We start from the raw sequence: 27,265 nt of genomic DNA, 5'->3' as shown, positions 1-27,265 counted from the left end.
TAGGTGGAGCAGCATAAGACCCGTGACCTTGACTACAGACCACACTGGGTGCTGCTGTGACCTTGACTACAGACCACACTGGGTGCTGCTGTGACCTTGACTACAGACCACACTGGGTGCTGCTGTGACCTTGACTACAGACCACGCTGGGTGCTGCTGTGCCTCTTCACTTAGCCACCTTTTCCCCTTCCTAGCTGCCTCGAGGATCATTTGTCCTAAGAGCCCCTGTTCCTTTCTGTCCTTCAGCTTCACAAGTTTCCCAAAGTCTTTCACTCTCTCCCTCTCCAATACACTAACCCTCCGTGAAGGCAGCTGATGCTCCAGAACTGTTCGGGTAGGAAAGGCAGCTCTCTTCTCTGGCACGGAGGCTGCAGAAAGTGGATGGCTGGCCATGTGCTAGCAAGGGTGTTATGAGGTCCCTTCCTGCAGCAAAGCTGCTTGTGACCATAGGTTCTTGGAAAAAGATGGACTCGGTCTCCAGAAGAGGCATACAAGAAAGATAGCAACCTTCTGCCCCCTCAGAAGACCCCAAGATTGGGACAGAGAAACCCCCAGGGGGCAGACCCGTGACACACTGGCTGATGCAGGTACAGGAAGGAGTGTGTCGTTAGTTCTCTCTTTATATAGACTCTGGTTCTAGAAACAACAGCACAGCCAGCCGGCCAGGGCCAGCACACTGATGGGCCGGGTAGGGTGGACTATTTACAAGCCCAGTGCAGGGCTGTACCATGGCCGCGTCCCTAAAAGGCTCAGCCATGACACCACAATAAGTTAGAGCTGGCCAGGTGGGGCGGGGCGGGGCGGGGGCTGTACACACAAGTGCTGGGGGGCTCAGGGCCTCAAATACTGTCGAGGGCCGGGGCTGTAAACATGGCCGGGGCGGCCCTGCCCACCCCTAGTGGTCTGTAACGACTGGAAGCAGAGCAGCCCGGGCAGGGCCGGGAGGGATCAGGCATCCGACAGGCAGCTCTGGATCCGGTCCACCCACTGCTGGGCCGAGGGTACATCCTGGGCACAGAAGTTGTAAACGCGACGTGTTGTCTTCACCTGGGAAGAGCAGGTTACTGACTCCATGGACCCCACAACGCCAAGCCCCTTCCCCAGGTGTTCCCCACCCCTTGGCAGAGGCTCACATCAAAGAAGGCCTTCTCATCAACAGTCTTAGGGGCACCTATGGTGGGTGTGCCAGGTGCCACAGCTTCCACCTCTGCCAGGTCAATGACACCCTTGCATTCTGTGTCCACTCGGTGGTCATAATAACGCAGCTGGGGTGAGGAGTAAGAGGCACAGAGTTAGGATAGGCCATCTTCCATGTTTCCCTTGTCCCTGCCACTCATCACTCACCTGGTGCTTGGTCTTGTCTAGGACAAACCAACGGGCCTTCCAGGGCTTCATGAAGGCCCCTTTCTTGTACAGGGTGCCCTCATAGGACCTGCATTTGTACCAGAATCAGGGCCAAGTTAACTGTCAGGTGGGGGACTACCTCTGGAAATTAGATGATTGGTCAGTCCCTCTATAGTCACCATGTGACAGACACTGGGTCCCAAACACCAGAACTTTAAGGGTGTTAGGGAAGCAGCCCCATGTAACAGATAACCCCAAGAGGAGGAGGAACACTTAGTGAAATCTGTGGAGGCAACCAGAGAAAAATGGCCCATGCAGGCTCAGGGTAGGATGGACCCTGCCTGGCTTCAGTTTCATCTGTTAGCAGTCTTGATGGGTACCCTTGGCTCCATTCAGCCCTGCTATCGTCACCAGTTCTATAACCCAAACCTCTTTTGATGCTGACCTCTGCTTAGGCAATTGTCATAAGTCCTACTCAAAGAAAATACTAAAGCTCTCCAAAGAACGTAGCCCTACTAGAAAGTCATCCGTGGGTCCCAGTCCCCAGTCCAGAAGTAGCTATGCAGCAGTAGGAGGTGCCCCTCATACCTGTTCTCACTCTCGGATGTCTGGAATTGGCTATACAGGGTGCTGGTGCTCCGTCGGGCAGCCTGACGAGAGCTGGATGTGGTTGAGCCGCTGCTCTGGTCACTGTCCAGGCTGAGGCTCAGAGTAGAGCCCACAGGCCCCTCCTGTAGATATACACCTAACGAGCGGCGGTGGTGGGGTACAGTTGACACCAGTAGTGAGCTAGGAGTACCCTGGAGGAAGCGGAATAGAGTTTTATCGAGTCTGGCCAGCCTCCATCTCTTGGCAACACATACTTGATGTTCCTTGGTCTAGCCTACCATTCCATTCCCACCTCACTCACACGTCCATCCTGCCGGCCCTCAAGGCGCTGTGCAGCCTTTACCCGGTCCCAGGTATCCTTCCAGCGTTCGGAAGGTCGGCCTAGCTCTGTCTCCAACCGCTGCAGCTCCTGGGGAGAATTGGTGAACAAAAGAGCATCCAAGGGCTGGAAAGATGGCTCAGCAACTTAAAACACGGAGCTGGGTTTGATGCCCAGTATCCTCATGGTGGTCACCACTATCTAGTTCTAGGGGATCCAACAGGTAGTTCTAAGACACCTGATGCCCTCTTCTGACCTTTGTAGGTACCAGGCATATATATATGGTACATACACATACATACAGGCCAAACATTCAAACACAGATTTTTTTTTTTAATTTAAAAATACTTAAAAACAAACTGACAGCAAAAAACTCCAGACTGGGTGGGCACAATGGCTTACCCTTGAAGGCATTTGCCACCAAGCCTGCCAACTGAAGTGCAACCTGATGACCCACATGATGGAGTATGAGAACTGACTCCAGAAAGTTGACCTCTGGCCGGGCGGTGGTGGTGCACGCCTTTAATCCCAGCACTCGGGAGGCAGTGGCAGGTGGATCTCTGTGAGTTTGAGACCAGCCTGGTCTATAAGAGCTAGTTCCAGGACAGCCTCCAAAGCTACACAGAGAAACCCTGTCTCGAAAAAACCAAAAAAAGAAAAAGAAAAAAGAAAGCTGACTGTGAACTTCCACCCACACATATACACAGACACACTAAATAAGTAAATGTAATTTTAAAATTTTTAAAAAATATCTAGGCCAGTGGTGGTACATGGCCTTTAATCCCAGCACTCAGGAGGCAGATACATGCCAATCGCTGTGAGTTACAGGTCAATCAGGGCTTTATAGCAAAAAAGATATCTATCTCAAAAGATAAAAATAAAAATGACATTAAATAGTTCATAAGGATATGAATGAGCACTGATTTTAGTATAAGTCATAAGTATAAGCCAGAAAACAAAGAAATGATATCTTCAAACTGAATGTAGTATGTGGGTTTAATTAGTAATTTCTCAATGGGGGAGGGGCTTGAATGTAAAAGTTGCCACATCTGAATTCTATATTCAGAGAAAATACCCTCTAAGAACAGTAACATATGGGCTGAGTGGTAGAGTGCTTGCTTCCCAAGCATGAAGTCCTAGATTCAATAGCCAGTGCTACTAAATAACTAAAAAGCAAGAAAGGAGAGGGAGGCAGGGAGGCAAAACCAGACACTGTGTTTGTCAAGTAGTTCTACTACCTGAGAGGCTAAAATAAAAATAGAAGGATCACTTGAGCCCAGAGTTCAAGGCCAGCCTAGGGAAACAACAATGCCCTCTCATAAAAATAAATGAGAGTTGAAGTGGTAGTTAACAAATGTAATCCCAAGACTGGGGAGGCTGGAGTTCAAGGCTCTCTCTACCTACCAGACCTGTCTCAAAGAATAAAAATAGCTGGGCATGATATCCCATACCTCGGAGGCTGAAATAGAAGGGTTACTGAGTTTGAAGCTAGCCTGGGATAAGTGTGAGTTCCAGGTCAGCTTGGGCTAGAGTGAGACCCTGCCTCAAATCAACCAACCAAAATAACAACAGGAAAATACTTTAAAGGTAGATTGGTAGGTAGGTAGAAACAGACAGACAGGATATATAAATAGGCACGCCGGGCACTGGTGGCACAGCCTTTAATCCCAGCACTTGGGAGGCAGAGGCAAACGGATCTCTGTGAGTTCGAAGCCAGCCTGGTTTACAGAGCGAGTTTCAGGACAGCCTCCAAAGCAATTCAAGGAAACCCTGTCTCAAAAAAACAAAAAACAAAAACCAAACAAAAAAAAGGCAGGCAAAGGGCATGGCTCAGTGCAGGACATGCACGGTACTGAAATTGATTCACTCATCTACACCACCACCAAAAGGAAGGGAGGGGTGGGGCCTTTTTCAGACGAAATAAAGGTTTGAGGGAATGTATTACACAAAATAGTAAAACTGTTTCAGACTGAAAGGAACCAGTACTGATCTAGATATACACAGGAAAAAAAAAAAAAAAACGGTTATTTAAGGCCAAACGAGTATGCCTGTTCTCCCAACTACTGGGAAGGCTGAGGCAGGAGGATCTCCAATTGTAGACAGCTAGAACAACTTAAAGAGAGACCTTATCTAACAAAACAAACAAACAAACAAAAAAACCAAGTTACAGCTATACCCCAGTGGCAGAGCACTTGCCTAGCATATATAAGGTCCTGAGTTCAATTTTCAGTACTGGAAAGGAAAAGAAAAGATACTGGGAATGAAAAGAATAGAAAGTTTTTCTCTCGTTTTTAAAACTTCTTTAAAACAAAGTTAACTAAGCAAAAATAAAATACTGTGCATTTATACCATAGAAAAGCTAACTGGCTCCAGTAACAGAAGAATGAGCTGACAACAGAGATAAAGGGTCTTCTGGTCCCTCGGTTGTCAGTCTGTCTCCCTCCCTCCCTCCCTCCCTCCCTCCCTCCCTCTCTTCCTTCCCTCCCTCCCTCCCTCCCTCCCTTCCCTCCCTCCCTCCCTCCCTCCCTCCCTCCCTCCCTCCCCTTAATAAGCCCTTTGGACCAGGTCCCTCTAAGGTCCTCTGAGATGCTCACATAATCTTGACAGAAATACAGCCAGCACAAAGGGGTGCAAACCCTCCCCTCCCCTGTTTAGGACCTGAGGCCCACACCCTTATGACTGCTCAGCCCCTGATGAACCAACGAGGGAGGCCATGCTACAGACAGGACCTGCCACCCTGGACACTGTCCCAGCTACCACACACCAACAACTACCACAGCCCATTTGGCCCTTTTTCCTTTCAAAAGGTCTCTGCCCTTGTTTGATTCAGATTCCTGAGCAGATATGCCCAGAAAAGATGGCAAGTAGGAGGCAACAGTGACTCTCCTAAGCTCTGGGGCCAGAACTAGACAGACAACTAAGCAGAAGCAGAATGGTTCCTAGGAAAACCTTGCTTGCACCAATGCCCGGGTAAAGCAAGGTATATCTACAGTGTAGAAGGTCTGCACTGCAAAGGTCCATGGGAAAGTGGGTTAGTCCCTGGGTAAGAGAATAGGAAGTGATGCAATCTTAAGAGGTGGGCCTGGTAGACGGTCCTTAAGTCATAGAGAACTGGGAGACTCTGCCATGGCATGGTGCAACCCAGCCCAGAGACTTAACAGAACTAAGTACATGCCCTTGAGCCTCCAAAACTCCAGTATTTCCTCACAGGGACCAAAGCTGACTAATATACCAGGTCAAGTGACACACATATGCCAAGAGCAAAAACCAGGTCCTGGGTCTTCAGAGTGTTTGACAAATACCTTCTCATCACTATCTGCAAACATCTATTAGCATGGGACAGAGACCCAGGAATCACAATTACCCCGAGTAAGAAAGCAGTTCTTATGAGAAGGGAGTCAAAGCCACTCTAGTTCCCAAGGGACACGAAAAAGACCAGACCCTTCTCTGAAGCAACACACACCTCCAGCAGGCATGAGATGGCATCAGGCTGGACTCGAGGGCGACTGTCATAACACGGCCATACCACACGGCGCCTGCTCTGGGGAGCACCTCCATCAGGCCGTTCCTCTTCTGGAGGCTCAGGGGGCCCCTGGGCCAGCTCCCAGTCATACGGGGGCCCCTCAGCCAGCGTCTCCTCAGTGTAGAAATCCCACACTTTCAGATTGGACACATTGCTGTAGGGTCGCAGCACCTGGGAGCAAGCGTTATGTTCAGAAGCTGGGCCATGCAGGAGCTGCTGCCCCAGCCAGGCCCCCCTCACCTCTGCGTCCTCGGGTGCATATGTATAGTTGTAGAACATGGGGGTCCTCTTGCTCAGCCGGTCCACATACTCCCACACAGACCTGCATGCCAGCTGGCCCCTGCGTTCACCCTTCTCCTCATACAGCAGCCCTACACAAGAGCAGCACTAAGCTTGGGTCCCTCTAAACCAGGTAGTCACCCGATTTCCTTCTTCCCTACATACCCAGCTCAATACGCTCATAGTCAGAGTCCAGCAAGAAGGTCCGAAAGCGGCGGGATGCATGGTGGTACCCGAGGAACTTGAGGTAGAACTGACTGAACTCAAACTCCATGGGGAACTGTAAATGGACCTGTATCAAACAGTGGGCCACAGGTCAGACTCCGGAAGCACGGCTCAAGCCTACCTACACAGAAACCACCTACGTACCTCAGGCCTATGTACCCACCTGGTGTACACAATCTAGGAACTGCAGGAAGACGGGTGTGAAGCCACTACTCTGCCCAGCTAGGGTGTGAGCCCCACGGTGGCTGAAACGATGGCCAAAGGACAGCCACTCCTTTTCCACTAGCAGGCGGAAGCCCTCCAGGGTGCGGTAGAACGGGTCTGAGAGCAGCTGCACCAGGGAGACCACCTGCCAGCACCACCAGACGTCAGGAGGACATCTGAGGACCTTCCCCCAGCCCATTCCCTGTATCTGCCACATACCTGAGTGGTGATGTCCCAGCCATCCTCCAGGCTCACTAGGACAGAGGAGCCTGAGTCTAGCAGCTCCACTACCAGCACCGATATCTGCAGCAGCTTGTGTATCTGCAGGAACAGGCAACCCTTGGACACTACAGCCAATAAGGTCCCAGAGACTATGCATCCACAGAATCCTTGTAAGGCCAGTAGTACCTTCAGCACTGGGTGGACGTGATCTGCTCTGCTCTGTTCTGGTCAGGCTTGCACTGTTCCCCCAGCCTACCCACCCCTCCCAGAACCCCCATGACGAGGAAGGCAGATTCACAAGTCCCTGTCCTTGCTGGGTGTGGTAGAAGATGTCTGTAATCCCAGCACCTAGGAGGACTGCCACAAGCTCTAGGTCAGCTAGTACTACACTATGAGACCCTGTCCCCAAAAAAGAGTAAGTCCCTGCCCTTCAGGTGTTTAGCAGTCCTGTTCCTAAGGTCTCTAGTTGTCACAGGGCATCAGTGACACTATATCCACTTTTGTTCTCAAAAAGGACAAAGCAGCAGAGGGCCCTCTCCCAGAAGCCGAATTCCACAGTGAACATGAGATCCTACCCCGATCACAGCAGACTGGCTCCAACATCCCTTTCACTGTTGGCCTACCCAACTTCCCACAGGCCCAGACCATCGCTGCCTCCCAGACACCGTGATACTACATACAAAGTGCCCATCGCCTCTCCCTTCTCCTAGTACCCACATGTCAAACAAGCAAACTCCGACCTAGAGGTAGACCTACACCCAGGAGGGCAGAGAGGCTGAGGCAGTGCAGACCTGAATTAGCCATTCCGAGTCCTCCAGTGAGCGCAGAAAGGAGGCCGCGCTGGGCTCAGTGGCAGGGCAACCAGGTACACAGGCCTTCAGCAATTTCTTGAAGCTGGCTTTCACCTGCCTTGCCTCAAACACCTCAATAGGGACCAGCTCCCACTGCTGCAAGGGATCTGGGCGAACACCCTGGAAGGAGGCCAATGACAACTGTGAGCCCTACCTAGCCCTGTGTGTGCTCCCCGCCTGGCCCTGTGCCCCTACCCCAGTTACCTTGAGCTGAGCTTTGTCACCAATGATGTAGAGGGCTGCACGCTGTGGCCGCAGAAAGCCAGAATCAGGTGGAGCTCCATTGGTGTGGGGGGTGCTGAGGAGATCTCTGCCAGCTAGCCTAGAGCCCACATCAGCACCAAGCCCACTGCTGCGACCACTGGCTCGGACACTGCTCCATTTGCCTGGAAGGAGATACCAGGTAAGCACCAGCTTGAGGTCAGGGCACCACTTACCTGGGGCTGGCTGGGCCTGGCCTCCAGGGAGGGGACTGAGTTTCCAGGCAGGGCAGAGTGCTCGGCAGGCCATGAGAGGGAGCAGGGCTGGAACATACAGATGCGGAGGCACATGGGGGTGGCCTGTGTTAGTGTCTGGAGTGGACTCAGGTGCTGGGCAGGTAAGTAACTGGGACTAGGAGGAGTCAGTTGTGCTAGTCTGTCACAAAGGGGGGTTAGTGCTGAGTGTAGAGGGAGGTATTAGTACCCAAGACATACTCATACTAGGGGGCCATCAGTGCCAGGTAAGGGAAGAGCCCCAGTACGGTACCTCGGGACGCAGTCCATCTGGAGGCCGAGGCCGCCATAGGGTTGGACAGCGTGGTGACCCTGGCTCGGGGGCTGGGCACTGAGGGTACAGCAGAGAGAAGGCTCAGGTTTGGTTCCAGGCCTGGGTTGCCAAAGGCTCCCACCAAGCCCGACTCCCAGGGTCAGCAGCAGGATGGGCCCTTGTCTGGTCCAGGCAAGGGTCCTCCCCACCAGGGCAGCTAAGCATAGAGGATCTGTGATGCTGGGAAGGGTCAGGCTTTGCAATAAAAGGCTCTTCTTCAAACAGCTCCAAGCAACCTATCTTCAGATTCTTCCTAGACCCTCTTCCTGTCGTTTAAGCCAGGGATGGTCTGTGATAGACAATTCCAAGAAGTGTTCAACATACAACCAACCCTGTAGTGGTCTTGCCCAGAACAAAACACAAGAGGTACCAGACAGCCTCAGCCTGGAGGAGACCTAGAGGCAACTGGAAGAAGAAGAAAGAAGGGCCAGAGGGATGGGAGAACAATTTAACCCAGAAATGAGCAGAACTGAGTTTAGGCTGGGACAATAGGGCAGTGTCTGGGAGGCGCCTCAGTCCCACCTCAGGTTTACCTGACTATGTGGAGGCCTCATGCAGGACACAGAAAAAGTGTGGAGCAAGACAACACCCCCATCCAACGCAAGGATGACTATGGCCAAGCTCAAGGCCAGCCTTCCCCACCCAGCCTTCTCTGACAACTCCACATTACAGACGGCAGTTTCCCAGCTTGCGGTGTGGACAGGGAGGTTGCAAGCTGGAAATCCAAGTAGGGCTGAGGGAAGCCAGATTCCCCATCATGACTGGACAGTCAGGGAGGATGGCCCTAACCCTTGAACTCACAACAGAAGCATTGGAGAAAGCTAGAGATGCCCAGGGGTCACTAGAGAAGGTGCAGGCTAACACTCTAAGGAAGGATGCTGCCTGAAGGTGCCACTCAGAATTTCTGGCAGAAAAGCAGACTTTAAAACACATTTAACAGAGATTAGGCATTCTCGGGGAACTGCAATAGAGATGAAGATCACTGACAAACACTGGTGAGTACAGATGAGAACCCCAGGTTGCACAGGGATGAAGAGGCCTGGGGTCGACTGGCTACCGAGAGGGAAGGGCAGACAGCTGCAGGTAAGAACAATAGACCTGGCTTGGTGTGGTGGCGCACACCTTTAATCTCAGCACTTGAGAAGCAGAGGCAGGTGGATTTCTGTGAGTTCGAGGCCAGCCTGGTCAACAGAGTGAGTTCCAGGACAGCCAGGGCTACACAGAGAAATGCTATCTCAAAACAACAACAACAAAAGGACAATAGACCTGAGTAGTCAGCTTATAGGAATCAGATGGACAATGACAGTCAGACTTAAGGACCTTGGGTTACAAGATGGCTCTGTTCATGGGAGATGCTACCAGCCTAAAGCCACCAGGACCACTATGCCCTCAGGTGCTGATCCCAGAAGAGAAAAGTACAGTCCTACAACTTGGAGAGCGGGCGGGAGGAACTGGAGGTTAAGTCCTGGCATACAGCTACTACCTTTTGAACACACACGGTAGACGGGCAACTTTCTCCAAGTGATACACACTGTCAACATTAGCTTGCTAAGGTGGCTCTGCAGCCTATGGCTCAGGAGCCTAGCAGATGCCACACCTAGCGCTGGGACAGATTTCAAAGTGTAAGAACCCAGCTTGACACACACTAGGCTTGGTATGCAAGTTAGTGGCTAGAGTTGTAGTCAAAAATCAACCGCTAAGGACCAAAGCTTCTACCATCCAGGCCGTGAGAATGAGTCAGACAAGAGCAGTGCCCACAACCCACAATTCACTTGCCAACCATCACTGGACACAGGCTATCTGTCCTCACAGAGGAGCGTCGAGGGCACACGCGGCACTACACTTTCAGCACTGGCACCTAGACCAACTACGTGAGCACAGTCCAGCCCAAAGCTAGTGCCGGGCGGCAAGGACTGGCAGCAAGAGAAGGGGCTCGACTAACAGCCAGAGACACACACCTGACCTCTGGGTGTCCTTCAGACAGCAGACCCAACTCGTAACAATGGAAGACCCTGCACACAGCCATGGTGACAGCAGTTCTCAGGTAGGGACTGTGTGGGTACCTCACAAGCAGAGGTCAGCACGGGAGAAGGTTGGCCTGGCACCTCTTTTAGTGTGTTCAGGGTGCTGTGGAGGTATATACAGGGGAGGGGATGACAAGGACAGCAAGAGCAACGCAGACAAGACCCAAAGAGCCAGAGCAGAAGAACATGGGCCAGGAAGGGCAGTGACAGGTGGAAGGGGACAGGACAGAGGAAGGATGAGGGCATGACTGTGAGGGTGTTCCAAGGGCTGTAGACATCAGCAAACACAGCGAGGTAGCAATGGAGCACCTGGCGGGCCCAGAGGCCTCAGGTAGATGTCCTGGTTTAATGATGGAGAGGAAATGGACAGGCTTATGGTGGAGGAGAGGGCCTCAGGCACTCACCTGGTCTGGCCAGTATTCCTGCCCTGTCCCAGAACATGGAGAGGAGTCCCTCTTTGTCCCACACCCAACATCCACAATCAAGACATTTCTGCCCCCTGCTGGTTGGCCCACCATGAAGGCTGCCACAGCCTCAAAGTCCTCTTAGCTCTATGGCCACCATTCACCCAAAGCACCCTCTCACCGTGACTACCCATGTGGGCAGAGGAGAAGCTGCTAAGTGTGTTTCGTCCTGATGAGTCAGCATAACGGGGCATGGAGCTGACCACAGCCTGCAGGTACTTCTCTTGCTCCAAGCTGCTGGAATCTGCCTGGGCCTGGCCTGAGAAAGGAAAAGCCGGAGCTGGAGCTGAAGGAGGTGGAGAGTGGACATGCAGGGTAGGCAGACATCAGCACAACAAGGAGGAGTACCTGGAGAAGGTGTATTCTGGGCCTTGAAGAGACCAACAACACCCTTGCCATGCAGGCCCCCAGAGCGCAGCAACACAGCCTTGGAGCGCCCACTGCGCCAGCAGACCACAGGGAAGCGGTTTTGGCGGTAGCAGCGGGACACGCGCTGCAGGGCATTGTCCTGTATGCTCTGAGGAACAATCAGCAACCCTGGATAGCTGCAGGAGTTGGAGGGATCATGAGGGCAGCTCCAGGCCTTGCCCCTTGCCCACCCACAGAGCCTTACACAGAGTAGGTAAGAAGAGCCAAAAGGGTGAACACAATGGAATAAACCCATGGCTCTCAGAACCTGAAGGTCAAAGGCACTTTATGCTTCTCTGGGTGCCTGCACCAAGCCTGCAGCCCAACCCTCTATCCACCTCCTACCCACACTCCTTGTTTTTCCAGGATCCATGGACCCACAGCAAGCAGGGAAGGTGCTCAAGCACTGCCTACCACCCTAGTCAGCCCTGGAAAATCTTCCTGGCGTGTCCTGGCCAGTCCTCACCTGCGACATATGGCATACATGCGATTAACAGGAGAGATGCGGAAGGGCTCAGACTTGGCCCGGCTCAGGCTGCTGCTCAGGGTACCTAGTCCAAGGCGCTGGTAGTCACGGCAACATGCCCGTTCCACCAGGCTGCTCATGGTCATGCGGTCAGAGGGCTTCAGGGCTGAGGACGGGGTCAGTGTGCTGGGCTCCAGCTCCTCTGACACTGTGCCAACAGTATAGTTGGGGTCATCACCCAGAGACCACCAACCCAGGCCCAGCCTCCATGGGATCACCTCTAAAGACCATCCAACCCACTCCAATCTCCATGGGGTCATCTCTATTAGGGAACACACAGATTTCCCTGACCCTGCTCCCACCTGAGATCTCGTCCTCCTGGTCCTCAGGGGGTGGCTGGCCCCGATGCTCCCAGCCAGGGGGGTTATATTTTTTCCGAGTAACATACTGCCGCCCAATGGTCTTCTTAGCATTCTTCACCAGGTTCCGGGACAGGGTTCTGTGGTATAAAAGTCCAACAGAGATGAAAGGGCAGGAAGTCCAGGAAGACTGTGCTAGGTCACAGCAAGCATCTGGCTGCCCTGGCTCTGGGACCCAACTCCATACCTGAGTGAAGGACCCTTGTCCTTGGCAACCCGCGGTGGCCGGCCAGGTGTGTGGGCTGAGCCAAGGGTGAAAGCGAAAGTGCCCCTGATATCTGGTGGGTACCGAAGTTTGTGCAGCTGTTTTCGAAAGAGCTCAGCGCTGTCGGATCCCACCTCCTCATCAAAGGCCATTTTCAGCAGCTGGATCAGACAAAAAAAACCCTCAGGACTCTTAAGTGGTCACCAGGCTCCTCCCAATCAGACAGCATTCAGTTCACAGGCTTCTTTCTTATGGCATGCACACCACGGAGGCAGACAAACTGCGCCCTTTTTATTTATTTATTTTTATTTTATGCACATTGGTGCTTTGCCATGGGAGTCGAGTCCCCTTGAACTGGAATTACAGACAGCTGTGAGCCACCATGGGAATTGAACCTGGATCCTATGGAAGAGCAACCAGTGCTCTTAACCCCTGAGCCATCTCTCCAGCCCCAAACTGTGCCTTCTAAGGAAAGGCGTCATGTCCACGTAACTCAGGGTCCAATGTGTATAAACTGTAAATCTCAATGGCTACTTCATGTGCTCTCAGTTTAGACAGTGCACCCAAAACCTGGACGCAAAGGTCAATGCCCCAAGGATAAAGACATAGACAGAGGTCACTAGTTCAAAAGGTCAGGTGATATGAAGCTGAGGGCCAGCCGCAGTCACCAGCCCACCACCAGCAGGAACCCACTTACTTACGGGGCTGCAGCCATCTCCTCACCTGGAATGTGCAGGAGCGGAGCTGCAGACCGTCCTGCAGAAGCTGCTCCACAGGCGTCTGGACACTAATGCGCTTCTCCTTGGTCAATGCCGCCACAGGGAAGGAGCGGACTACCACCTGTTCCCCCACTTAAACAGGCCAAGCAGTCAGGAGGGGAAGGAGAAGCAAAGGGTATGTATCTCAGGGCACCAGGTACGGAAGTCTTGGGTGGGTAGGGAAAGAGCACCAGGGGCCTATCTCCCGTAGGGCTTTGATTCTTGCAGAAATGGGAAGGGAACACAAAGTCTTATCTACCCCAAGAGCTGGGGAGGCACAGAAAAAGGTCCAAGGCTTACCCAGGGGGTCAGTAGGCATTCCCGTGAAGATGACACGGTATGTGGTAAGGAAGACGGCACCCTCAGCCGGGAGCAGTGCAGGGCCACCTCCACTGCCTCCCACACCCTCCTCACGCCCGTCCGGTAGCAGGTACACTCGAAGGCCGTCTAAGACACACTCCTCACCAGGCAACAGGCGTGGCCTCAGCAGCTTGGGCTATTCAAGAGGAGAAACTCACAACACAGCCCAGGCCACAGGTACCCACATCTCGTCAGCCACTACTTACCTTCTGTATGGGGGGCAATCTCTTGCTCTCACGGTGGACAGCCTCCAGGGTCTCAATGTGCATCTGGACAATGTCTAGGGGAAAGCAGGTCTTATGCCTTAGGCCCCTGCAGCCACCCACGTGAGGAGCACTCCCATGCCCAGCGCCACCATACCTGGCACCATGACATGCAGCCCCTTGAGGTGGTCGCTGGTGACCCCACTCTCCGTGCAGACTTTGTCCACAAAGCGGTTGATGAAGCGGACCACAGCCCCAGCCACGTCACACGTCTCTGCATCTTCAAAGCCACTCTCTGTGTCATAGCTCTCAGCCACACTGCCCGCCATGCTGGGCCAGGAGGGGGTGTGTGGGCACCAGTACCACCACACCCCCACCGCTAGCCGTTTCCCCGGCCCAGGCCTCACCACTGGCCCCACCCCACCTGTTGGTGACCAGGCTGTTGCTGGCACTCTCCAGGTCTCCCAACCCTGCCCGCTCCCGCAGCAGCCGGCTCTTGCTGCTGTCCAGAGGCAGCAGAAGGTAGCTCATGCGGTTGGCATAGTGGATGGCCTGGCTGAACACAGTGCTTTCCTCCTTCTGTACCAGCTCCTGCTGCTTTTCACGGCTCAGGGTTGGCCACAGGCGCCGCTGCTCTGAAGCCACATCCAGGGCAGATCGCTCATCATCCTGAGACTGTGCTTCCCCAGCCTCCTGTCACGGCACAAGAGTCAGCTGGGACCAAGGACCCTGCCCCCCAAGCCAGCCCTGACCCAAGAAGTCCGGCACACCTGGGAGGGGCTCCCACGATCATCAGCAGGCTCCAGGTAGAGGGCCCGGATATGGGTCTGCACATCCCCATAGAACATGGCCTCCCAGAACCGTGGTGTGCTCCACACTACATGCTCCTGCACACAGCTATACGCAAACTGTGTCACCCCTGGGCTCAGCTTCTACAGAAGTGAAGTCGGAAAAGGTCATGTGCACATGGGCAGGCGCAGAGTAGAGCCCTAGTCCCTCCACACTGCCAACACACATACCCGGCAGAAGGCTGTGACCAGCGGCAGGAGTGCAGCCGCAATGCCGTGCTCATCCAGGGAAGTGCAGTCCTGTCAACAGTCACGAGAGAGGAAGCCTCCAGAGAGCACCCACATCCATCCCACCTCTCTGGCCTTCACAGAGCAGTATCTCCACCACTGCCATCTACAACTGTTACCTCAGGGTTCAAAGTCAATTCCAACAAAGACCCCCTGGTGCTCCCCATTCTCCACACTGTGGACCTCCCCTACCTCATCACGTGGGAGAGACCCCCGCATCCCCTCTTCACTCTCACCTCATGATCACAGGTCTCTGAGAACTGTCAGAGTCACAAGGACACTAGAAAACTCATGTCTACCCCCATGCAACCTCACTGGTACGATGAGGACCAGCCTCACCTGCAGGCAGCAATTCATCATGCGGACGACAAAGTCAAACTGCTGATGGTCTAGAACCGCACGGTTCTGCTGTACATGCAGGTGAAGCTCATGGGCGAGGCAGCGGCGGGCAGCTCGCCCCTTCAGGGCCCTGAGTACAGCTGGAAGCAACTGGAGCAGAGACAAGAGGAAATGTAGAACAGAAGGCAGCACAGGGGAAATCCTTACCCAGTGTCAAAGTGGAGGCAGCCAAGCTCAGGCTCCAAGCACAGAAAGACCAAAAGCCAATGTAAGTCAAGTGTGTCGAGGCTCTGGTTTTCACTGACCGTGACAGACTAAATCCTCCAGCATACCCAACAACTCCACAAGGGACAGTTCATGAGGACAGAGACACAAGGTATGCATAGTGCTGGCTTCTAAGCAAGTGTGGACATGTGGTCTCAAGGGAGGCCCACAGGAACCACAAAACTGTTATTAAAACCCGAGGTGTTCATGAACACAATGATGGGCAGAACAGCGTGCAAGATTATTAAAGCAACCAAGCCAGGCAAAGAGCTTATGCCTGTAATCCCAGCACAGATGAGGCCGAGACATAGTAAGAGCAAAGCCAACCTGGCTTATATGTGAGGTCCGGGCCAGCCTGGGCTACAGAGATCCTGTCTGAAACAATCACTTCAAAAGCCCACGGCATATACAGGTCTACACTATATGTGGTGTGTCCACCCTACTGCTGTCCACTCAGATGAAGGAGTATCCTCCTATCCACCCAGCCACTGCACAGGCTCAGCATTTGCCACACTACAAGAAAGAATCGCATCTCCTAAGCACTGCTGCCCCAAGCCCAGATTAGAGTTCCACCTGACAAATCTCACCTTCTTTGCTTCAAGCATTTTCCCTTCAAACACATAGGAGATGCAATTCCGCACTACCTCCAGGCGACGCGCACTGTTGATGTGAGGCCCACTGCACCGCTCTAATATGGCCGCTAAAGAGACGGGACACGCTCACTTTAACCCCTGGCTTTGTATCCATCCTAACCCAGCTTGTCTCCCCTTCAAGTCACATACTCATGGGAGGCCCTGAAGGCACAGTGGTCCTCCTCTCAGCTTTGACAGCTGGGGGTGCACCCTGCATCTTGGCTGCAGCCTGGTCCACAATCCACTGAACTGTGCCCTCATCTAGCCGGGGGAATGGCCGCTGGATCTGCCGCAGGTGGCTGGCCTCACCTGGCCTTTGTACTTTGTGCATTGCCACAGCTGGGTATGGGTTTTCCTGAGGGAACATAGGCAGGCATTGACTAGTGGGCCAGGACCAAATTGACAGCATGCCCTCCATGTCACCCACCATACATTCTTATAAAGTTGCTCCGCTAGTTCCTGGACATGACGCAGGACACGGTGGGGATGATTCTCATCTGCACGCATCCGTGCTACCTCATGAGCCACCAGCTAAGGGGGAAGGAAGATGATGAGGGTCAGTTGAGTGGGTTGGGGGAGGGACAAGTGGACAGACAGGTAGGGCTGTACCTCATCAAACAGGTCTGTGGAACGGTAAGGGACCCCTCGCTCTGATACAAAGCCTGCAAAGGCCATGCCTTCCAACACCTTCATCAGGAAGTCATCCTCCACCAGCCCACGCTGGCCTAAGAACGCTGCCTGGGAGAACACCAGGAAGTTAGCTCTTATGGACGCCTGGAGCCAGCTCCAGCCCCAAGCCCACAGCCTACCTTATGGAAGCGAATGACGGGTTCTGGGTGGATGCGCACAATGTGCAGGCACCAGCGGTAACCCTGCAGGAGCTGAGCAAACAGCCGCAGAAAGACAGCACGGAGCTCCTTGTCCTGAGAGCAAGTCACTGCAGGTGAGTTCAGGTCCGTGCAAGGACCTGGGTCTTTCTCTCACTCCCATTCACAGCAAGCATAGGGTTCCCAGGCCCTCTGCCACCCTCTCTTGCCTTTCCCTCCTTAGCCGAGTGAGTCCCGTAAGGGCTGAACAAATAGCTCCCGTTCATGGTCCCTTGATTGGGTCACTGTACTGACTCAGGTGCAATCACCACGCCTATCTGTGTAGCTCCTTCCTGCCTAGGCTCCAGAAGCCTGAGGTCAGCTTGGAGGGAGGCTGAGTGTCTGAGCACCATCAGCATGGCCACTAGAAGCACTGGGATCTCTACACCAAAGCAGCAGTGACCCCCACCTGCATCTTCAGGGAGGAAGCAGATGTTGTAGGGGGTGGGAAGGCGAGGTCAGCCAATTCCAGCTCTGGATCCAGGACCTGTGGAAGCAAAGAAGAGCAGGGACAACTGCATGGCGACCTTGGGCTCTGGGTTCCCTGGCTATCAGGTGATGGCTCCCACAAGCCCAAGGCTCCAGCTCCACTCTGGCCCCAACCCTCACCATGCTGAGAACATTGTGGGTCTGGCTTTGTAGTGGCTCTGGCAGGGGTGGAATGTGCACACACTCAGGGACAGTCACGGTCCCGCCATCAAGGTCAGCAACAATCACGTCCAGCTGTGCACCAAAGGGAGCAGGTGGTGAGAGGCCAGCAGGTCCAGGCAGTGATGCAAACACAAGGCACAGCTCTTACCAGCTCCTGCGTCTCCGCCTGGAAGGCTGCGTTGACCCCGATGATGAAAGGCGTGGGGGTGCTAAGGACTTCTAGCAGCTGCGCCGGCAGGATGGGCACGTAGGTGAAGCTGCAACAGGCCCGGAAGACACTGTCAGTCCCAGAGGGTACAGGGGTAGACAGCAGGACAGAGGAGGCCAGGAAGAAGGGCTAGGCAGAAAAGCACCTGTATCTGAGAGGGAACAGCAGTGCCAAGAGGCCCCTGCAAGCATCTGCAAGCCGTTGGTAGCTCCTGGACAAGAAGAGGACTTTGTGCTCAGTAAGGGCAGCACAGAACAAAGACAGCACATTGGTGATGCCTGAAGAAAGCAGACAGACGTGTGAGGGCTCCTGTTCTCCAGTACACAGGGAGCACCCACACCTCTGACCACCAGTCCCAGGACAGGAAATTGGGGGTGGGGTATAAGATGCAGTCTCACCCAGCTGGCGGAAGAGTAGGGCCACACTACAGCGGCTGACAGGCAGTGAGTCTACCAGTGGAGTCTGAATGACCTGCCGGTCACCAGCCCCCAAAGAGATGGTTCTCTGTAGGAAGAAAGTGACCAGAGCTTAGAGTGTGCTCAGACTTGTACCAGATCTGAGCACTTGGCCCCATATAAGCTGAACAGTCTTGAGACAGGACGGGCCTAGATGTCTGGAGGGAAAGGTCACACCCTGCCTCTGTTGGCTGAGCAGTGCTGCAGAGAAAACTCAAGGTAAGGGGTGGGGGTCTGCCTCTGATCTGAGTGGGGCAGGGCCCAAGTGGGCAGAAGAAACAAAGAATCCATACCGCTCCTTCCTCAACAGAGTCCAGCTGCACAGGACAGACAGACAGAGAGACACCATTAGACACAGAGCACAGAGTACGAAACAAAACGATACATGGACAACAGCACCCAGAGACAGCACACACCCAGTGATCAAGAGGATAGAGACTGAAAAAGCAGGCCCAAAGGTAAAGGTGCAAAGCCAAATAGACAGACAGGGCTAAGAACAGATGACAAAGGATGGTACCGAAAGCAGTAGGGAGGGGAGTAGCTAAGGCTCTGGGCTACGTGTGCTCAGCCAGCCAGAACATGAGTGCCCAACAGGTACCCCACCCCAGCCCACCCACCCCACCTCCCATGACTGCACCAAGAGGGCCTGTGGCCATCCAGCTGTCTCCATGACCCACCTGAGATCCCCCAGCCAAAGGGACGGTACATGTGAGCAGGTTCCCGATTACATTCTCCAGGCACACATTCAGGCCTTCCACATGAATAGCATAGATGAGACCAAGGCTATTCTGCAACAACCAGATAGGGGACAATGGTACAGCTGACAAGGATACTCCACACACTGTCTTGCTGCTTTGGTGGCCCTCCTCACCCTGAACACTTCTGCATGGTCCAGTCGAGACACCAGCACCAGAGTCTTTGGAGCGAAAAGCTGGCCAGGCTGGGCTGGTGCTGCAGATGACAGTCGTGCCTGGCCTCCTTCCTCTGCCTCTGCCTCCTTCTCTGTGCCATCTTCAGTGCACACCGCTTCCTGCAGACAGAAACCCATTCTCCTGGCTCTCATCAGAGTCATCCCATGAACCCGAGCGGAACACAGAGGTGACTCAGACCCAGCCTTCCCCACAGAAACATACCCCCAGAGGTAGAGCAAGCTGGCCATGGCTCAAGGCTCAGCTTCACATGGTGCACACCAGAGCTTAAGCTGACCTGTGTGGACTCCACTGGCTCCCAGAAGGTCAAGCAGGCGCAGTAGTGCCTCTCAGAGTTGATGTCAGTAAGGACAGCCACAAAAAAAAGTTGGCGGATTCCTCTCGGGACATAGTTGCCACCCACTGGGCTGGCAAAACTGCAGGGAGGGACCAGCAGTTATTGTCTGCACCGCATTAAGTAAGAATTAGGCCCCTTTCCCCCACCACCTGCCCTCAAGCGTCTGCAGTGCCAGGGCTTGGAGTTGCAGGGCATACAAAGCACCTTTTATTACCCAGGGAACACCTTAACCTCCTAGCCTTAGCCCTCTTGAAGGAGGGCTTGGGCCTCACCATCTAGGGTGAAGCCTACAAGGGACACAGTGACATGAGCAAGACACCCTGCCTGACAGGCCAGTATCCCCAACAATGGACCTGCTATGGAGGCCCTTATGCTATGCCTCCACACTCACCAACTCAATGCCCTGGGGGAAAGGGTTGTCCTCCCAGTCCTTCTCCGGGAAGCGCTGCAGGATCTGGCCCTGGCCTTCCCCACTCCCTGAGAACAAGAGCAGGTGGTCAGAGCACCCTCCCACTTCCCACCCCCCCACCCCTCACACTGTCAAGACTCTCCCAGGATGGAAACTGCTCCTTCTCATCTGGCACCAGACCAGCCAAGGCTCCCAGATCTACCATTTCTCTAAACATACTTCTATGCAGAATGGCCACTGGATAACTACAGACCTCAAGGTCACCACAAGGAAAACAGAGAAGCCCCCAGATCCTTCCTCCCACCTATCAGCCCAGCCTAACCTTTCATTGTATAGGATCCTCTCAGGGAGGAGCAATGTACTTCTAGCTAACTCAACATCTTCCCTGACTGCCAATCTGAAGGTTTAGCCCTGAACCCCTGCTAGACAGTAAGCACCATGCAGACAGTGGGCATGCCTGGATATACCCTTGGGTACCCTGGTGATCCAACACCTGTCTGCCCTGGGGCCCATGCTCACTCCTGTTATCTGTATGGAATTCAAACCTCAGCTTCTCTTGTGCTGGGGGTGAAAACACCAACCATGGCTCCAAATTGCTACCTATCTATAGTACTTCAGAGATAGTTCCTCCCAGAGCACAAGTCTCAGTAATCAAGAGTACAACAGATACCTGCCCCTTTGAATACTGGAGCTCCCAGGCCCCCAGTGTCTATACCAGCAAGGGAAGTACTTCTAAGTACAGTCTATGTAGGTGGAGTTAAAAAGTCCCTGCCTGGGGCTTACCCCTACACTACCAAATCAAGAGGTAACAATAATGACATGTGACAACTTCATTTGCCTCATATACTCATGGAACATGGAACATGGTATGACAGAGGTTCTCAACCTTCCTAATGCTGCAACCTCATGTTGTGGTGACTCTCAATCATAAAATTGCATTGCTATTTCATAACTGTAATTTTGCTACTGTTTGTTATGAACCATAATGTAAATATCTGATATTCAGGATAACTGATATGCAATCCCCAAAGGGGTCACAACCTACAGGTTGAGAACCACTGTGGTATACTCTCACATAAACAACTTCAAGATCCCCACCCTTTCCCACCCTTTGCATGGACCACATTCAATGCTGATGCTCCCACCAGTAGAAGCAGCAGAAGCGGATAGTGAGGGGAGGATGTTCAACATAAAACTCTTTTCATACCAGGCAGTGGTGCACACCTTTAACCCCAGAATTCAGGAGGCAGAGGCAGGCAGATCTCTGAGTTTGAGGCCACCCTGGTCTACATAGCTAGTCCAGGACAGCCAAAGTGACACAAAGAAACAGAAAAGTCAAAAGATGAAAAAGAAAGAAAAGAAAAGTCTTTTCACGGATCCTCCCCACTTCAGCCTAAGTCCCAGAAAACTTCAGTGTGTAACGGGCCTGATAGGATATGGCCTCACATCCATCCAGCCTGGTCTACTTGAACACAGTTGTGCTGAATCCCCAAGCCCAACCCAACAGTACACAACTCCCAGGTCCCCTAAAAAGCAAAAGAGCTCAGCTGCAACCATGAGAGACCACCCATCTCTCTAGAACCATGGAGAAAACACCAAAGATGTGAATACTACCCAGGTTGCTGATAAGCTGGAGGTGGGGGGGGGTGCAAGGGCCTATTATGACTCACAAAACCTCAGCTTCCTGCTCCCCTCCTCCCACTACCAACACCCTGCAGGCGACAGGCAACAGACAAGGAAGGGACAGGTGTCTGCTGGTGTCATGCCTACCTACACACTCCCACGCACCTGTCCCACCAAGACAAAACTCCCAGGGGGTCTCTCAGGTCCCACCCTTAACAGGCCTGGGTAATGTGTGCACATAGACACATGTGTATACACACACACACACACACATACACACACACACACACACACCTCCCCCAGTCATGGCTCCTCCCCCCACCCACTCAGGCAAGAGCCTCCTTGTGCTCAGCCCTAAACCACCATCTGGGCCCAGCCCTGGCTGGCACCCAGGGCTCACCCAGTTCTTGCCACGAGGCAGCAGGCGGAGGAAGGAAGGGGGGTGTGCAGACAGGGAGAGCAGCTTCTGCTCTGCAGCCTTCCCCCAAGGCCAGAAGGGCCAGTAGCCTTCTGAGGGTTGTTTTTAGCAGCTTCTGCTCCCAGGGGAATGGGCACAGAGAGGATGGTCTTCATCTATTGCCAGCATCCCTCATCCTGTGAAATGTGAATTCCCATTTCCCACTAGCCTTCAAGTCTTCTGAAGGTTCTACACTCCAAAGAGCTCCTTTCCTGAGACTTCCAGCTGCCTCCCAAAGGTAGACAGGTAGACAGCCCAGTGGGCAATCTCTCTTGAGCACCTTCTCTGTACCTTTAACAGGCCAGGATTTGACCTTGAGGTTTCAGTCTGGCAACTCCTCCTCTTCTTTCCCCTCCCCCTCCTCCAAGAAGCTTGCTATCCACTCTACTTAAATCTGGGGTCTGTAGCAGGACCCTCTTGTCTTCCCTCCAAAAAGTATAACAACTCTCTCCAGGCAACTGGTATACCTATCAGTAGCCTGACCAGACAACAAGTTCCCGTGCATGGCACAGGCTACAGCCTAATTAGGGCTTGTTGAACGCATATAGTCAGCTATATGACCTTCCTCCCCACACCCAGACCAACTCAAACCTCACAAACAAACAGGTTCCTCAGTCAGAAGTGCAGAACAACTTCCGGAGCCCTGAGGCACAGCAGGCCCTTCCAAAGACCATGAAGAAGCCTTGTAACTCTCTCCTCTGGCTTCTCTGAGACCCCAGACTGCTGGCTTGCATTTAGGTGAGGGTTTTTGCCATGTTCCTCTATGTCTGTCATCCACTAAAACCTTTTTGGCAACAAGAGTAACCTGCAATGGTTGTACTTAACCCACCAAAGTACTGCCCACTTTGGGTAGAGAAGAGAATGAGTACCCTCCTTCCCTATGCCGACAGTGCTAGGACTATATTTATAGCACAGCCTTTACACTGCAAAGCAGTACTCTCTGGGGAACCTGTGCGGGGCAGACACCAAGGTCCACTCAAGCAGAGATGGGAAGTCCCTGACCCATTCTTGAACTCACACAAGGAAAACACATTGGGATCCCTGTACTCAAAGCACCTCAGCAGGAGCTTCCTCCAGCAACCAGGCCCATGCAGGCTGGGGGCCTGAGTGGCAGGCGGGTGGCAGAACACAGACCATGTATTCTATCATCTGCTGGCAGCACCCCATCACCGGTGCCAGGCTCCGATGCCTGGAGGGCAGTCGTGGACAGTGTGCACTGTGGGAAGGCAAAGAAGGAATGGCAAGCTTCCCCTGACTGGTCCACCATACACCTCACCATACGTGCTGGACAGCACCGAGCAGCTGCTGCCTCTAAGGAGCCCAGCTACAGGAAAAAGGGAGAAAACAGAATACCACCTTCCTGCTTTTTGAACTATCAGCCCCAGGCGAGCTACAGCAGAGGGCACGTGTGGAGGGAGCCTACAGCTTTTTCAGTCTCTCTCTGACCTGTCCCTCATCCATAAGCCGACCACAGAAAACTGAATCCAAAACCTTGGACCCTTAAGCTCCCAGGGGGCGGCTGGGAGGGAACTGCAGCCATCCCAAACAGCCCCAACCTGATCTAGAGGGAGGGCAGGGCCATGGGTGGGGACAATAGATGGGGCCCAAGAATGTGGCCACCTCATTACCATCAGGACTGAAGGAGGCCAGGTTATGGAATAGAAGTAGTTTTCTTGGGTGATTGAGATCCAGCTCTTCCTCCCCGGCAGTAGTAGTGGGGTGCCTGCCAGGGTTAGGTCAGAAAATTGTCTGCTAACTGAGCACTAGCCAAGCTTCAAGCAACTGACGACAAGCTTCTGGGAGCTGTCTGGTCCTCATGCTAAGGAAGGTGACAAGACAAGGCACACACAGGGTGTTCCCTGACTCACCTGGTGAGGGGCCTATGCGGTGCATTCTCTAAACTTTAGAGTCTAAAGTAAAAGGGTCACACACAGCCCAGGCATTTACTGTCTGTAACCTTGCCTACTTTCCCTGAGAGGTCACCAACTGAAACCACTAGCAACCAGAATGCTACCTCAGGTAGGACTCTGGATCCAACCTAGACAGCTTTAAAAGGCATGCAGCACCCAGGTCCTCCACCTAGCAGCTCCAGAGAAAATGTTCTGCTTTAGAATAAAAATAAGGTTCCCTCATGGCAGTAGTGGCACATTCCTTTAATCCCAGCACTCAGGAGGTAAAGGCAGGCGGATCTCTGAGTTCCAGGCCAGCCTGGTCTACAGATCGAGTTCCAGGACAGCTTGGGGGGTGGGGGAGGGGAGATAAGGTCCCCTCTCACTCATACTCCTCAACCTAAAGGACCATGCATCCCCGCCCCAGTATCCTAGGGAAGCAGGCCTAGCAATGCCCACACATCTGCTACTCAGAGTCTAGGTAGATATAAACTGTTTCCTTGGGTCTGACCTGTGTTATACCTTCATATGTGAATGCCTCTGAAAGTGCCGTAGCAGCTGAGATTAGTGGGATTCATCGCATCTCAAGATGAGGAAACTGAGGCAGAGAGAGCCCAATGACTAGCACAAGGTTAAAGAGTAACAGAGTGACAAAAGCAGGACAGCTAATGTAGCAGGCTTTCTTTTGACCCGCCACCCAGCTCCCAAATCATGACACAAAAGCTTCTTATTAGTTATGAATGTTTGACCTTATCTTATGCTTGTCCAGCCAGCTCTTATAATTTAAATTAACCTGTTTGTCTACTTTTTTTTTTGCCTTGGTGCTTTTTACCTTTCTTTCATTCTGTATGTCTTACTCCATGTCTGGCTGTCGGCTGTCTAGCCCTGGGCATTTTTCTCTCCCTCCTTCTCTCTTCCTCTTCCTTCCTCTCTCCTTCTCCCCACCCCATTCCTCCTCCTACTTATTCTCTATACCCACCAGCCCCACATATCCCTCTACTGCCTACCTATTGGCTGTTCAGTTTTTTTATTAGACCAATCAGGTGCCTTAGGCAGGCAAGGTGAAACAAATGTAATACATCTTTACATAATTAAACAAATACAGCACAAACAAATGTATCACATCTTTATAGCATTAACAAATATTTGCTACATAAACGAATACAACACATCTTTACATAGTTACAGCAATATTCCACAAAGATCTAATTTTCAATGTGCTCAATTTTGAGTCTTTAGCTCTTGGTACCAATACCCTTTGTCTTCAGCCCATACACAGGGTCCCAATTCTGGACTGGTTCCTCAAAAAAAATGCCTCAAGGCTGGGTGGTTAGCCAGCGACTAGTCAACTCTGACCCTACAAGGCAATGCTTAGAGGGCTTCATGGCCTTCTGTTTCAATAGTGATGGGTAATTTGAGAATGATTCCTTCAAACCATTCGGGGAAAGTGGCCACCTTTGGCCTCAGTCTTCCATCCTGTCCTGCTCAGAGGTCAGAGGTACCTATCTGTTGTGTGACTCTATCAGTAAGTCCACATGTGTCACAGTAAGCTTCTCATGAAGACCACCTACACCTCCTTATGTCACCCTCAACTTTCACCCCCACACACCTATCCGACCTGGTCTCTGCCTGCAGTACCTCCCTCTCAGGACATTTTTCACATTCTCTGACCACCAGCCAAGTCCATTTTGTTCCCCCAGCTCGGGCCCAGCACCCAGCCCTGGACCCTCAGAGTAAAGCAGCCCTCAGCCAGCTCTGTTTCCTGACTCTCCAGCATCACTCCAGGTCCAGCTGGCGCCTCACTGATCTTCACATGTGCCTTGGAGCGCAGGCTCTCCCTCTGTGAGCCGGTACGACACTGATGGCAAACCTCCTGCTCAAAGAGGATGTGGGGGGGGGATGAAGACTGTGTGGTCTCTGCTTTTGAGAACTCCCTCTCTGGAGGGAAAGGCAGATGCTCATGACTGAGTGAGAGAGTACTGAAGAGAGTCTGGAGACTGAGATGACGGTGGTGAAGAGGTTTCCCAGCGGGTATAGGGTCTAGCATTTGGACATTAAACAGAGGAACGGCCCTACTGAATGAAGACTTCGCAAGAAGAAAGGCAAAGAGGAAAGTGTAGGTCCTCAATGGTGACAGTGACAGCCGAACTGAGAAGCAGCAGGATAACTGTGTGGAAGACAGCTGGAACATGGTGGAAGGCATTACCTCTAGGAATTAAGGGCTGCCTAGTCTGACCACACAGCTGTCCCTAGGATTCTGACCCTCTGCAGCTGGAATCTGACAGCCAGAGCCCAAGTCCCCAGCCTTCATCCCAGAACCCCACTCAACTTCTCTGCGCCCGGTTCTACTCTAAGGATAGGGGCAACAGCAAAGCAACCTCAGTGGACTACTGGGAGGAATGAGATCATCCACACAAAGGGTTGTGCTGGGCCTGGCACACTAAGGACTCTAGCCAACACCCCAACACTGTTGTCTCCATGGCTGTTGCTGATGTCACTGTCAGGCTCTGTTTTCTCCTACCCCCCTGGGCTGAAGGGCTCTCAGACACAGGTGCTAACCCCAGATCAGGGCCTCCTAGACATGAGCACCAATCACCACACTGATCCCCCACTGAGGGCCTGGCTTGCAGGCTTGGACGGCAGGGCGAGCACCAGGAATGCCCTTCTCCAAGTCTGACACTGTCTTCTAAAGTCCAGCTCAATACCAACCTATGCATTTGGGCGATTTCCGAACCCCACCCCGTCCACTGCACCCCATCAAGCGTGCTTGAGGGTTTCAGAACTAGCGCTTGGTCAGAGAAGCTGGAAAACCAACGTTCCGCCCCCCTCTCTGAAATTCCCAGACACAGCCACCGGCAGTCGGCCAAGGCGGGGTGCGCCCATCCCACCCAACTTGGAACCGGGGAGACTGAACTGCAGCAAGGCCCTCCCACCTTCCACACCCGGGCCACCCGCCCCTGCCCACTTAGGGAGACCAACACAGGTGTCCAGGTGTGGGAGGACGGTCCTTACGCAGGCCGAACAGTCCGGGGTCCTCGCGGGCTACCCCCAGACGCCACGGTGGCTAGTAACCTCCGAGGCCTCTTTTCGCAGGCCCTGAGAGCTCGGCCCCGAGTCCTAACCCTGCCTCTGGCCGGGTCTTTTCAACCTCGAGTCCTCAGTCCCAGTCCCAGAGCCCCCAGCTCGTCCCTCGGCGGCGCTCAACCTCGGCACTCACCGCGCGGGTGCGGCCCGAACGCCACCAGCACGAAGTAGTCCGCGAGCCGCGCCATGGCAAGGGGCGCAGGCGGGCTCCACGGCTCGAGGATTCGATGGCGGCGCGCTCATGGCCCGGCGCTGGCCCTAAGCTGCACACTTGGGACACCCCCGGCCCGCTCCTCTACGGCGCTGCTGGCCAGGGCTTCCGCCGCCATCTTCCCAGCCAGCCGGCCCGCCCGGGC

General features: G+C 53.4%; 1 protein-coding gene across 1 annotated transcript; it reads right to left on the bottom strand.

Moving 5' to 3' along the window:
* Window positions 1–602: 602 nt before the first annotated feature.
* Window positions 603–27,260, bottom strand: Sbf1 (SET binding factor 1). The gene is given in 42 exon segments (XM_005067088.4): window positions 603–1,047; window positions 1,134–1,265; window positions 1,345–1,432; window positions 1,933–2,144; window positions 2,255–2,362; window positions 5,736–5,966; window positions 6,036–6,166; window positions 6,240–6,366; window positions 6,463–6,648; window positions 6,723–6,824; window positions 7,517–7,696; window positions 7,781–7,962; window positions 8,324–8,401; window positions 10,993–11,130; window positions 11,220–11,416; window positions 11,746–11,953; window positions 12,108–12,244; window positions 12,352–12,530; window positions 13,093–13,220; window positions 13,428–13,623; window positions 13,694–13,767; window positions 13,848–14,020; window positions 14,115–14,383; window positions 14,461–14,622; window positions 14,710–14,778; window positions 15,106–15,255; window positions 15,957–16,069; window positions 16,152–16,356; window positions 16,434–16,532; window positions 16,611–16,739; window positions 16,811–16,924; window positions 17,277–17,354; window positions 17,477–17,590; window positions 17,667–17,775; window positions 17,872–18,004; window positions 18,125–18,230; window positions 18,859–18,969; window positions 19,053–19,211; window positions 19,388–19,474; window positions 19,476–19,526; window positions 19,839–19,924; window positions 27,043–27,260. Coding segments are annotated over 42 exon segments (5,685 nt in total). The 5' UTR covers window positions 27,098–27,260; the 3' UTR covers window positions 603–948.
* Between the last annotated feature and the right edge of the window lie 5 nt (window positions 27,261–27,265).

This window comes from Mesocricetus auratus, unplaced genomic scaffold, assembly GCF_017639785.1.
Source record: "Mesocricetus auratus isolate SY011 unplaced genomic scaffold, BCM_Maur_2.0 Super-Scaffold_100010, whole genome shotgun sequence".
Classification (NCBI taxonomy): Eukaryota; Metazoa; Chordata; class Mammalia; order Rodentia; family Cricetidae; genus Mesocricetus; species Mesocricetus auratus.
Note: the sequence above shows the minus strand (reverse complement) of the source record. Positions and strands in the feature narration are given on the sequence as shown.